Source organism: Lathyrus oleraceus, chromosome 3, assembly GCF_024323335.1.
Source record: "Lathyrus oleraceus cultivar Zhongwan6 chromosome 3, CAAS_Psat_ZW6_1.0, whole genome shotgun sequence".
Lineage (NCBI taxonomy): Eukaryota > Viridiplantae > Streptophyta > Magnoliopsida > Fabales > Fabaceae > Lathyrus > Lathyrus oleraceus.
In genome coordinates, this window is record NC_066581.1 from 321307600 (window position 1) to 321322067 (window position 14468).

Here is a 14468-nt window from a genome sequence, read left to right on the forward strand (position 1 = left end):
CTTTTATCCCGTAATAATGCCAAACCTTCAGTGGTAAACGTATTATTCGCGACTGAAGGTTCTGAAGTTGACGAACTTCTGTTCTTAGAACCTACCAGTGAGGGGCGGGCTAAATTCAGGAAACCTTAACCTCCAACCGACCCGGTTTTCTGGAGCAGAGCTTTGATCTTGTATTATATTCCTCAGTGGTTTTCTCTTCAGACAGTGCAACCCGACAGATGTTCAAGCAGATACAGCAATCCTGATTGACATGCCACTGCATTGCATTCACATCATCACATCATTTGCATTCATATCATTTAACACATGTTTATCCATTTCAATGGGGTTTACATCTTCTTCTTGATTCCAGTCGGAGTTTTTCTGGTTCTCTTAAGATGGATATTGGCAGAAAGAGACTTGTCGCCTACAAGTTTCCGGTGGTCTGTCTGGAGCCCATTCAACAGTTGATGAAGTTAATGGATCCTGGTTCTCTAGAAGGATTCCGAGAGGATTACGGTTTGATTCTAAGTTTCGTCACGGTTCTTTCCAAAGATCAACATGACGCTCTATTCACACTGCTACAGTTCTATGACCCTCCACTGAGATGTTTCACTTTCCCGGATTATATTTTGGTCCCTACTCTGGAGGAGATTGCCAGTTTTCTCAGAGTTCCTATCAGGTCACAGTTATTGTTCTACAGTTCTGAGTTTCTGCCCGATCTCAGTATGGTTGCTTCAACCACATATTTGGAGGAATCAGTCTGGAAGGCTAATATGTTTCAGAAGGGAGAAGTTAGTGGTTTTCATCTGAGTTTCTTACTAGGAGAAGCAAAGAAGAAGCTGGAAGACGATAACCAGAGGGGTTTCAATGCTGTGTTGGCTCTTTGTGTGTATGGGATTGTCTTGTTCCCTAATGTTGCCAAATTTGTGGACATGGACGCAATACGCCTCTTCGTGTTGAGAAATCCAGTGCCGACCTTGCTATGAGATTTCTTTCATTCAGTGCACCACATAAATAAGAATAGAAAAGGAGGATTGTTGAATTGTTGTGTGCCTTTGTTTTATAAGTGGTTCAGTTCTCACCTACCCAAATCAGGAGTATTCGTTGATGTCAAGGACTCGTTGAGTTGGTCGAAGAGATTGATGGGGTTGAGAGCTGAAGATATTTCTTGGTGGTCCGACCGGAGCTTGCTTCGGGCAGATATTATTCATAGTTGTGGGAACTTCCCAAATGTTCCGTTGGTAGGAAGAAGAGGAGGAATCAACTATAATCCTTCTCTAGCAGTTAGACAGTTTGGATATGCTTTAAGAACTCCGCCTTTGGAAAAGGATGTGGACGAGCTTCTGAGAATCATAAAAAAAAGCGACTACAAGGTAGTCGATCAGTTGATTCAGACTCCGTCCAAGATATCCATTCTCTCACTCCTGTTGTGTTCGGAGGCACACAGGGAGGCACTTCTGAAGGTTCTTAATGCTGCATATGTACCTCAAGAAATCTCGGTAAACCAACTAGAAGGGATCGTCGCCAATGTGCATGCAAGCAACGGGTTGGGTTTTACCGATTCTGACTTGACACCAGCCGGACGCAATCATAACAAGGCTCTGCACATCTCGATGGAATGCAGAGACACCATGCTATCGCATGTTCTGGTGGATACAGGCTCCTCTCTCAATGTGCTACCCAAGAGAGCCCTGCCGAGGTTAGAAGTAGAGGGTTTGGTCTTGAAACCTTCAGATCTTATTGTGAGAGCCTTCGATGGTTCTAAGAGATCGGTGTTTGGAGAGGTAGAATTGCCAATTCTGATTGGATCACAAACCTTCAACACTGTCTTCTACGTGATGGATATCAGTCCTTCCTACAGTTGCCTGCTGGGTCGTCCTTGGATCCATAATGCTGGGGCAGTCTCTTCAACTCTACATCAGAAGATTAAGTTTCCGGTCAACGGACGAATTATCACCGTCTGTGGTGAGGAGGACATCCTGGTCAGTAACTTGTCTACATTCAAGTATGTAGAAGTAGAAGGTGAAATTCATGAGACTCTGTGTCAGGCCTTTGAGTCAGTTCAAGTCAAGGATGCAGCTCCGATGAAAGATGTTAAAGCAGGTGCCTCTATCTCATCCTTTAAGCAGGCACGGGCCGTGGTGGATTCAGGTGTTGCCCCCGGTTGGGGGCGTCTGTTGGAGTTACCAATGAAAGAAGATAAGTTCGGAATTGGGTATCAGCCAGTTTTGACTTCTACAACTTCAACACTTCAGGGGCCGATTACTTTCTCCAGTGCTGACATCATTCAGTATGGCCAGGTCTCTGCGGTCAACGAAGAAGATGGGGATAGTGATTGTGACATTGACAACTGGGTGCGTCCGAGGATCCCAGGTGAAGTCATCAACAATTGGTCTTCTGAAGAGATTATCCAAGTCACTCTTCTTGAAGAGTAATTTTCTTTGTTTATTCATGCATATCCAAGTCTTACGTTCCGCCCAGGGCGTAATGACTCATTGTAGGGCTCATCTATGTGACACTTGCATTTTTATCATAAATAAAGGACGTATTTTTGCATTCAAATATTTCGTTCCCTGTCTTTCTATTTTTGCAGTTTTTCAAAATAAAAAATGGCAATGTTTTGTTTAGCTTTCACTTCTTGTTCACACTCCTAAGCACATACCATCACTCATGCAGATGCACATCACCGGATCCTATTGATAACGGTTCTGCTATGGCTCGTTTCGACTTTGAAAATCCAATCTTTCAAGCTGAAGAAGAGGGTGATGAAGACTGTGAACTCCCTGAGGAACTTACCAGGTTATTAAAACAAGAGGAAAGGGTTATTCAATCGCATCAAGAGCCTGTTGAAGTGATTAATCTCGGCACCGAGGACGCCAGGAGAGAAATCAAGATAGGGGCTGCTTTGGAAGACAATGTGAAGAAGGGGTTGATTGAATTGCTGCAAGAGTATGTTGACATTTTCGCTTGGTCTTATCAGGACATGCCTGGGCTGGACACAGACATCGTGGTACACCGCTTGCCTGTCAAAGAAGGTTGTCCTCCGGTCAAGCAGAAGCTCAGAAGAACAAGACCAGAGATGGCTGTCAAGATAAAGGAAGAAGTGCAAAAGCAGTTGGATGCAGGGTTTCTAGCAGTCACCAATTATCCGCCATGGGTTGCAAACATCGTCCCAGTACCTAAGAAGGATAGAAAGGTACGGATGTGTGTCGACTACCGGGATCTGAACAGAGCTAGCCCTAAAGATGATTTCCCATTACCTCACATCGACGTTTTGGTGGATAATACAGCTCAGTTCTCGGTATTCTCCTTCATGGATGGCTTTTCTGGCTATAACCAAATTAAGATGGCACCAGAAGACATGGAGAAGACAACTTTCATAACCCCATGGGGCACCTTCTGCTACAAGGTGATGCCGTTTGGTCTGAAAAATGCCGGAGCAACATATAACCGAGCTATGGTGACTCTGTTCCATGATATGATTCATCATGAAATCGAGGTTTATGTGGACGATATGATTGCCAAATCTCAGACAGAAGAAGAACATTTGGTGAATCTGCAGAAATTGTTTGAACGGTTAAGGAAATTCAAACTGAGACTTAATCCGAACAAGTGCACTTTCGGGGTGAGATCGGCAAAATTGCTGGGTTTTATTGTTAGCGGAAAAGGGATTAAGGTGGATCCTGACAAAGTAAAAGCGATACAGGAAATGCCTGAGCCAAGAACAGAGAAGCAAGTCCGTAGTTTCTTAGGGAGGTTGAACTACATTGCAAGGTTCATCTCTCACCTAACAACCACGTGTGAGCCAATTTTCAAATTGCTGAGGAAAGATCAGGCTATCAGGTGGAATGAAGATTGTCAAAGGGCTTTCGAGAAGATAAAAGAGTATCTACAGAAACCTCCAATCCTTATACCTCCAGTTCCTGGGAGACCTCTGATAATGTACCTGTCAGTGACTGAGAACTCGATGGGGTGTGTATTGGGACAGCATGACGAGTCTGGTCGAAAAGAGCATGCCATATACTACCTTAGCAAAAAGTTTACCGACTGTGAAATCAAATATTCGCAGCTTGAGAAAACTTGCTGTGCTTTGGCCTGGGCTGCTCGCCGACTGAGGCAGTATATGTTGAACCATACTACCTTGTTAATTTCTAAGATGGATCCAGTGAAATACATATTCGAGAAGCCAGCTCTCACCGGAAGGGTTGCTCGTTGGCAAATGGTACTGACAGAGTACGATATCCAGTATACATCCTAGAAAGCCATCAAAGGGAGTATTCTGTCAGACTATCTTGCTCAGCAGCCGATTGATGATTATGAGCCGATAAAGTTTGATTTTCCGGATGAAGACATCATGTTCCTCAAGATGAAAGACTGTGAAGAGCCAGTTGTTGAGGAGGGACCTGATCCGAACGAAAAGTGGACTTTGTTGTTTGATGGGGCTGTCAATGCTAGAGGAAGTGGAATTGGCGCTGTCATTACTACTCCGAAAGGGGCCCACATGCCTTTCACCGCTCGTTTGACTTTTGAATGAACAAATAATGAAGCTGAGTACGAGGCCTGTATTTTGGGTATTGAGCAAGCCATTGATCTGAGAATCAAGATTCTGGACATCTTTAGAGATTCAGCTCTGGTGATCAATCAAGTGAATGGTGATTGGAATACTCTTCAGCCCACTCTGGTCCCCTACAGAGATTACACGAGAAGACTGTTGACTTTCTTCACAACAGTAAAATTGTATCATATACCTCGTGAGGAGAACCAGATGGCAGACGCACTTGCTACTCTATCCTCCATGATCAAGGTAATTCGTTGGAACCATGCTCCCAGGATCGATGTGATACGCCTTGACAGGGCCGCATATGTGTTTGCTGCTGAACTGGTAGTCGACGACAAGCCCTGGTATCACGATATCAAGTGCTTTATGAAGAATCAAGAGTATCCTGCAGGGGCATCGAACAACGACAGAAAAACTTTGAGAAGATTGGCAGGCAGTTTCTTTTTGAACAAAGACGATGTGCTGTATAAGAGGAACTTCGACATGGTTTTGCTCAGATGCGTGGACAGACACGAAGCGGACATGTTAATGCAGGAAGTTCATGAAGGTTCCTTTGGTACCCATACCGGCGGACATACAATGGCTAAGAAATTGTTGAGAGCGGGTTATTATTGGATGACCATGGAATCAGATTGCTTCAAATATGCTCAGAAGTGTCATAAATGCCAGATTTATGCTGATAAGGTGCATGTGCCGCCAAATCCTCTGAATGTGATGACTTCGCCGTGGCCGTTTGCTATGTGGGGCATTGACATGATTGGAAAAATTGAGCCGACTGCTTCCAATGGGCATCGCTTCATCCTTGTTACCATCGACTATTTCACCAAGTGGGTCGAAGCAGCGTCGTTCGCGAATGTCACCAGACATGTGGTTGCCCGTTTCATCAAGAAAGAAATCATTTGTCGCTATGGGATTCCCGAAAGAATCATTACTGATAATGGCTCTAATCTCAACAACAAAATGATGAAGGAGTTGTGTCAGAACTTCAACATTCAGCATCACAATTCTTCCCCTTACCGCCCTAAGATGAATGGCGCTGTTGAGGCGGCAAATAAGAACATAAAGAAGATTGTGCAGAAGATGGTCGTTACGTACAGAGATTGGCATGAGATGCTACCCTTCGCCTTGCATGGGTACCGTAATTCAGTACGTACGTCGATTGGGGCAACCCCTTACTCCCTGGTGTATGGTATGGAAGCAATCCTACCTGTTGAAGTGGAGATTCCTTCTCTAAGAGTCCTGTTGGATGTCAAGTTAGACGAAGCCGAATGGATTCGGACAAGGTTCAATGAGTTGAGTCTTATCGAAGAGAAGCGAATGACAGCCATTTGTCATGGGCAGTTGTATCAGAGTCGGATGAAGAGAGCCTTTGATCAGAAAGTGCGTCCTCGTTGTTTCCAAGTCGGAGATTTAGTGTTGAAAAGGATCCTTCCTCCTCAGACAGATCACAGGGGCAAGTGGACTCCTAACTATGATGGACCGTATATTGTTACCAAGGTTTTTGATGGTGGGGCCTTAATGCTTGCAACTATGGATGGTGAAAACTTCACTTCCCCTGTGAACTCAGACGCAGTTAAAAAATACTTCGCATAAAATAGACCCGCTGGATAATAAAAAGAATAGTCCAGGCAAAAAATGGGCATCCCGACGAACCAAGAAAATGAAAAGGCTCGGGCAAAAATTAGGGATTAAAAATAAAAAAGATTGTACACCCGGTAAGTTGAAAACCTGAAAAGGCAACTTAGGCAAAAATGGGTATCCCGGTGGATTGAAAACCCGAAAAGGGCGATCCAGGCAACAATTAGGGATTAAGCGAATGACTGCGTTCTAAGTTAGTTCTGAATCTCATCTCATGTCGATGACTGGAAATTTTCGAAAGGTAGGAAACAGTCCAATCACCTTTTCAGAAGGCTGATCATCTGGAGGATCTTGAAGACGGGAAGTCATAGCAGAATTGGAATCCAACAGAAATCCATTTAACATTGCCATTAGATTAATTTATGTTTTTATCTTTTGTGCGATTACCTCTTTCCAGGGATTGCTTCCTGATGTAAATGCCTATTTAGAGGCCAGTCAATCAATAAAATCATGTTATTCAGTATATCTCTGTTTTCATTTTCATTTTACTGTTTTGTTTGCAAAAATGGCGTCCGAATTTTTGATAAACATTGCATCATGACACATAAGGGCTTTACAGGTACATGCTTAATAAACATTTAAAATTGCTGTAAATTTTGAGTGCTTTGGATCGTTTATTTAGAACAGATACCCTCGGGGCATCTCCTTAAAATCCCCTGCAGATGATCGTAAATATCTTCTCCAATGAAGTCGCCAACAGACGAATTCGGTGTCTTATCCCTGCAGAGCTGATGAGAGTGTTGGATTCTTCAATACCCAGCAGGTTCTCACCACTGTACTCCCCCAAGCGTTTGTCTCAGGACATACACTCCTCAGCGGAGTTAATAGTGCCAGACTGTATCTTCCTAGCAGAAGTGGCTGCTCCTTAGAGTTCGAGGCTAGATCGATAATCCCAATGCCAGATCCATGGTCTCTTTCCTTGAAGCAGAACCTCGGTACCATATCGGTGTTTGCTTCCCATGCTGAGTCATCTCTCGTAGATTATGGTTGCCAGAACCACCATCGCTTCCCCAACAGCAGGTTGTCAGTGCCGTTCTCCCCCCAGTCAGAATCTCGGCATTTCATCATTGCTAGAACACCGTGTGGCGGGTCATTTCCCCAGATATTTCTTTGCGCTGTGCATCTCCAGCAGCCTTGCTAGAGCCCAGAGGATGGTGATCATTTCCCCAACAGATCCCCTTGCCTCAGCTTAACATTCTACCCAGCATTTCGCATCCCTGCATGTAGAATCATATTGCATTGCATTCTCCCAAATCGCGTAGCATTTCCATTTTCATGGAGCATTACGCCATTGAAAAATTCAAACATACGCATGTAAGCATAAAACATTCTCGGTATCCCAAGTGATAAGCTAGAAGTTGTTTCCAGTACTCAGACTGAAGATTGTTCATGACTCACCTTGGTTATCCCCAGCAAGTGTCATTGGCCCATGCACCGCCTCTATTATCCTTCCCTATTTCTGCCGATGCTGACGGGCATGAAGTTTTCCGGTGTCCAGACCGAAGTGGCATTCAGGCCAGTTTTCCGGTATCCAGACCGAAGTGGCATTCAAGCCAGTTTTCCGGTATCCAGACCGAAGTGGCATTCAGGCCAGTTTTCCGGTATCCAGACCGAAGTGGCATTCAGGCCAGTTTTCCGGTATCCATACCGGAGTGGCATTCAGGCCAGTTTTCCGGTATCCAGACCGAAGTGGCATTCAGGCCAGTTTTCCGGTATTCAGATCGAAGTGGCATTCATGCCAGTTTTCCGGTATCCAGACCGAAGTGGCGTTCAGGCCAGTTTTCCGATGTTCAGATCGAAGTCCTTTCCAGTATTCAGACTGATGAGCGGCATTCAGGCCATGGTTATTTATGTGTTACCATTTATTTTGGTATCCAGTTTAACATTCCTTGTCGGTATTCAGACGGACTTTCACCGTACCAGACGGATTCTTCTTTCAAGACCACCTCTTTGCCGATTCTGACAGGCATTGTTACTTCACTTCACTTCAGTGCAAAATTTTGGGCTTTTATTGTATTCAATCCCTTGATACCTCGAAAGTACGAAAGCCGCTGGCATCTTCTTTCCGGGTCTCCAGTTGATTGAATAGGGGCAGCTGTAACACCCCAAAATTTGCCCTCCTCATTCATGCATTCACTTTTTAGGCCATTTAGCATTTCATACCACATTGCATCATGTCAATCGGAATTAGCTCCAAAGAGCTCGGACATCATCCATGACACTTTGTGGGTTCTACTTAGGAAAAGACTTGAGGTACCGCCAACAGGGCCAGATGGGGCCTATTCACCGTGCAAATCGCTAGGCTGGAAGAAGCAAGAATCTGCTGCTGAGCTGTCATGCTCGCTAGGCGAGCAGATGCTTCACCTAGCGAAAAGTACTGTCATGCTCGCTAGGCGAGCAGGTCCTTCGCTAGGCGAAGGGCGCACACTTCAGAAAATATCAGAAAGATTTTGGGCTTGAGTTGCCCTCTTTTGAGCCCACTACCCACGAAATCAGTCTATAAATATAAGAGTTGCAGTAGAGGACTAAACACTTGGAGTTTCACCAAAGAAAGGTCTTGAGAGAAGGAGACCTAGGAACTACTTTGCAGCAATCTTCAGGCAGCTCTGAGAAGTTCACTCCGACTCACACACTCTTTTGCCTCCGCCTCACGCAAACCCTAACAGAGCTTTGCAAATCCAGTCGCGTCGTTCGATCGGTCTCTCTCATCAGGTATGCCTTTGTTCCTATTACTCTATGCGTTGAATTTGAATACTATGAATGCATGAGGTAACATCAGGTTTTGCATACGGGTTTATGTTTGCGTATGAATATGTGAATAGTGTCTTGAATGTTTAATAATTTCGTTTCCGAAATGAATGCCATAGGGTTTGGAATCCTTAAAATCGTACTGTTATCGGTGGGAAATTCAAAACCCGCAGGCGCTCGCTAGCCGCTTCGCTAGGCGAGCACGCAGCGAAGCTTCGCTAAGCTTTCGCCAGGCGGTGCAGTAGCGAACGCAACAGTTTTCGTTTTTTCTTTGTTCTGTTTGTTCTAACCTGTCTTGTGTTGCCATGGCATTGTTTTCCTTAGATTTCATCTTGTTTGTCTAACCTTTTGTCGAGTTTTTGTGAGGACTCACATACTCTTGCAGGGATACCATACGGAGGTTCATTCAGATTACTCGTATTGACTGATTTTCTTTGATGGTCTAGCTGGAGAGATCTCAGGGTTGCTAATCCTTTAATTGCTGTAACTTCAGATCTTTATCCGTGTGGTAATTTTTTCCCTTTCTCGTACTTTATCGCTTTATTAGCTGGAAGACCTCGATAGGAGGCAATGTTTGAGCCCCTTGGTGGCATTTTACTTTAAGATACATGTTTTGTGTGGTGATCGTTTCCCCATGGGACACGAGGCTTCGAATAGTCTCCCGTTTGCATGCCAATTAAGGTAGCACTGTTCCTTCGCCTAGGACTTCCTTTTTGCATGTGCGTTCCTACAACGCGAACAAACCCTAAAACCCAAAGCAACATGTTATCTCCTTCTACTACAGGTGAGTAAGTCTCCAAAGGTCGAGCATCCGGTAGATTGCGTAGTAACGTTGTTCGTCCAAAACCCAATCCATAACCCCATAGTTAGCCGAACTACGGCTTGCTCTGATTCTCATTCCAGATGAGATACGTAGGCATAAGACGCGATGTCTTAGCGAGCACACATCCCCCCAACCCATAGGTCAGCCGAGCTACGAAGACTCTGATTCTCATATTCAGATGAGATACGTATGCAGTGGATGCGACATCCGCGCGAGTCATTTTCATTTAACCCTTTTTTTTAGTAAATAAACACATTAGGTAAACCCATACCCTTTAGACAAGAACCACAAAAGTGGATCCCGTAGAGTACTACGGATGCGTAGGAGTGCTAATACCTTCCCTTCGCATGACCGACTCCCGAACCCAAGATTTGATTGCGAGACCCCGTCTTGTCCTTTCCTTTTTCAGGTTTACTTCGAGCGTTTCCTTTCCCTTCTTTGGGATGAATAACGCACGGTGGAGACTCTTCTGTCTTTTTCTTTCGCCGGTTGTTTTTCGCACACTGTATTTTTCAGGTTGCGACACCGAGACACACACATTTCGGTTTTCATTCGATGAATATACTATAATATTAGAAGATGTGTACATGTTATTGGGGTTGTCTATCGAGGGTAAGGCGGTAAATGGAAAAACCAACTATGTGAATTCAATTTGCATGGAACTCTTGGGTGCTAACTTATTAGATAATAACTAGAGAGGTCAAGGTATACTCCTTTCACGCCTTAAGAAATATTACAACAACTTACAGTTAGATAAATATTCTACCGAAGATGCTCGAATAATAAAAATTAGGTGTTATATTATGCTTTTAATTGGTTTATTTTTATTTCCCGAAGGTAGTGGTTCTAGTATGCATGTTATGTATTTACCCTTATTAAGACATGTAGATAGAATAAGAAGTTATAGTTGGGGTCCGCTTGTTTGGCTTATCTTTATAGCTCTTTGTATAAAAATGCACACAAAGACACATCTACATTTTCTGGATGCGCTGATTTGCTCAAAGCATGGGGTTGGTCCAAACTACCATCCCTAGCGCCCGTCAACCACAACCTATTCACATTCATGTACGGACAAAAATAAGTTCTTAACAATTAATGATATTTACTTGCTTTATCGATTATTATCTCTAAATAATATATTTACTTTTTTGTGTGCAAATGGTCGGCTCGTGGTATGAGTTACAACAGGTATCCTAGACACTGTATTATCCAGTAACACAATCTCTTGGATCACCTTCGACCAGCAGATGTATTGCCATTAACCAAATTAATTCGTAATAATTTTTTTTTAATATCACCCATATCTAATATATTTTCACATTGCGGATCATTTGGCGTCCATAGCTAAACTTGGATCATGACCATGAAACCAACGAACAAGATGCAACTGTTTGGACTGCATGCACACCGATCATAAGGTTCACCACTATGGAGATGCACCATAGTGGCCGTGTTAAATTGCAGTTTGGTATTGCTTTAACACATCCCAGATCCCCCGATAAACCTCGAAGAATGACATATACGCAAGAGTTAACGACTAATGGAACTTTAACCCTTGGCAAGGCTTCGCTAGATCTGAGTGTCGAAAATGGAAGCACTAACAAGATCATGTCTTAAGTGATGTTGTGATATCAACCGAAGAAAAACTAACTCGTAATTATATGGCTTGGTACAGATCGATTGGATTTGAGTTCCTAGTCGAGGATATGTACCTATACGACTCATGCCGAGTAACTTACACACAAGAAGGTTCAACATCTAACCCCCCACAACATTACCAGGCCGATTACTCACAACCCCTACCAATCCAAATTATCGGCCCACAAACAGACAAATATAAGACCTTAACATGCCAAACATCCAACCACAATACCAAGAGTATCCCTCGTACCACCACCAACAAGAAGATCAGCATCAAGACACCCAACATCACTATGCACCCAACACATCACCCTACCATAACCGCCTTAGCCAAAACACTTAACGGTCATTTAACACCAACTGTCCCTCCTACTATAGTCAAGAAGCCCAAACATCACAAAACCAAAACATGTAATAACCATATGGCTACCAAACACCAAAACAACCATTTCAACCTTTCCTCGATGCATCATTACACCAATTTCGCCCTTCAATCGTCTTAGTCACCCTCTTATAACTCAAACACAACTCCACTACTCTGGCATGGGTCACAAACTCAGTTATAGCGGTAGCGCTTCATTGCGTACACATGACTACGTGGATTTGTCTGAATATCTTAGGGAATCTCCAACAACTGGTGGTGATGTTCCTAGACCCTTAAATCCTCAAACACCTGGGGGTGAATCATCAACATGGGTTAGGGCCACACGTTCGGGTAGCTATGGGATATGGTATCGGAGGTCGGTTGGGTCATCTCGGTCATCGACATTAGTATTTTTGGTATTCTTATGTAAACGCATATTAATATTAATATTAATTTGTCTGATTTCGAATTTTAAATAAAATATCCATAATTATACCCAAAAAAAATTACACAACACACATAGGTGTCAGATCAATTGGTGTCTCCTTTTATTCCTTACACATAGACGTCAGACCAATTGATGTCTTCTATTATTCCTTACACACAGACGTCAATTAAATTGACAATATTAGATGCAGAAGTCAATCCAATTGGCATCTACTCTTTAAATTAAAGAACAATCGCCAATTGATCAGGCACACGTATTTCAATATAGGATAACTTAAAAAAAGGTAATGTTAACTTGTGCCCTTGGGGCACATGTTAAAAAACCCACTAATAGAAAATTTATATTGAAAAAAGCAATAACACCATTAATTATAAAGTTCTATTAAATTCAACACACAATTTCCAATAAATTTTTATTATATTTATCTCTTAACATGTGTCCTTGGGGCACAAGTTAACATTACCCTTTAAAAAATTATATGTGAATTATTTAGGATTTCTTTAAAAAAATTATGTTATTTAAGTAAAAAAATTCAAATAAAATACTATTAAAAATTAAATCAGTATATCTATAGATTGGAACAAGCACAAAGCGAAATCTATTACTATCATTTTCTTTATATACAAGAAAATTAGTAAAATTTAGTGAATGGAGATGCTTTTATTGTAATAATGTCGGAAATATGCACACTATCTACCACATAATTGACCAGTACTATATTTTCTTAATCCATAAGCATTTTTTTCTGGACGTTCTTAATTCCCAAGTTTTCATCTTAATCTCTTAAACATTTTTAATTTCATTTATGTTATTTTATTTGATTGTTTCAATTAATTTTTGAAAAGAAAAAATAAATATTAAATCTAGTGACATAATACTAAAATATTAATATAAATCTAAATTGATATATATATATATATATATATATATATATATATATATATATATATATATATATATATATCCATTAATTAATTGAAAGAATATTAAACCATATATTAAACCTTTTTATTAATAGTAAAGTAAAATTAAAATTAAACGCAAAGTGATTAAAATGATGAAGAAAACACATACGAAAAGATAAAAATTTCAATTTACATGAAACTAGTAATTCCTTCACCGTTGGGAAGTAGTTTCTGAAGCCAGTTTGGAAGCTAAATGACGTGGAAGCAAATGTCCCTGAGCGACAACCAAGGAATTATACATATGAACAAGCATTTTATCATCGTACTCCTTAGGTGGTTGGTTCCTCCCGAATCCACCGGTAGTGTCCCCAAAGCTACCCATTTTCACCACCTTGGAGTTAGCCAAAGCCACCATGATCCTCATATAGGAGTCTCTCACCGACACCATCCATTTCTTAGGGGAAGAGATTGTTGGGATTTTGATCTTAGGTGAGATTTTGATCCTCCATTTCCTCTTTGTTCCGGTGGTTGATTCTCCTCCTAGCTTCACCGTGTTCCTCTTTCGATTTGATTTGGTTACTCTTTGATATCCCTTTCTTCTCTTCCAGTATTTCTTGAAACCCTTTCTCATGCTGGCTGTGATGCCTTCCATTATGGCTCTCTTTGATGGATGAAACACGGAGATTTAATGAATGGGAACGGAACAACACTTAACAGATGGGGAGGTAGAGTAGAGAAAGTAGGGGGGTGGGTACAAAATTTATGAGGGAAAGCCACTTCACTTTGCTGCTTTTATAAGCTCCCATCCCATATATATATAATTTTATTTTAAATGTACTAGTACTACATTATTGGGTAAGAATTTTAATATTGTTTTTTTATATGGTAAGAATTTATATCATTTTTCTTTAATCAAATTTTTGTTAGTTATGAGTTTAAATTCAGTCAACCGCCTCATTTTGTCTTTTACTTTTGTTTTAGTTTTAACTTTTTAATTAATCTTTTAAGTTAACAATAAATTTTATGTGTGTCTTAATAATAATTTTGTTTATATTTTTACCAATGTTAGAAATTTTTGGTGATTAAAAAGATTAATTTAAAATTTAAAAAACAAAAATAATTAAAATATTATTAACCCAAAACATTAAAAAATATATGTTGGAATTTTTTTCACAATGGAGCATTGAACATTACGTAACTTCTTCTTTTTAGAGCAATACATTTGTGAGACACTGACCTGTTGACTTCCGATACAAATAAGTCGGTCCATTTTCTCGACCAAAAGACTCATGATACCATTTGTTGGGGGAATTTTTCACTAGAGAGCATTGAACATTGTGAGACTTCCTTTCTTATAGAGC

At 41.4% G+C, this 14468-nt stretch overlaps 1 protein-coding gene across 1 annotated transcript; it reads right to left on the reverse strand.

Annotated features, from left to right (window-relative positions):
• Positions 1–13318: 13318 nt before the first annotated feature.
• LOC127131075 (uncharacterized) lies at positions 13319–13759 on the reverse strand. The gene has a single exon (XM_051060014.1). It carries the CDS (start codon positions 13757–13759, stop codon positions 13319–13321), a length of 441 nt encoding a protein of 146 aa, XP_050915971.1.
• Positions 13760–14468: the final 709 nt, after the last annotated feature.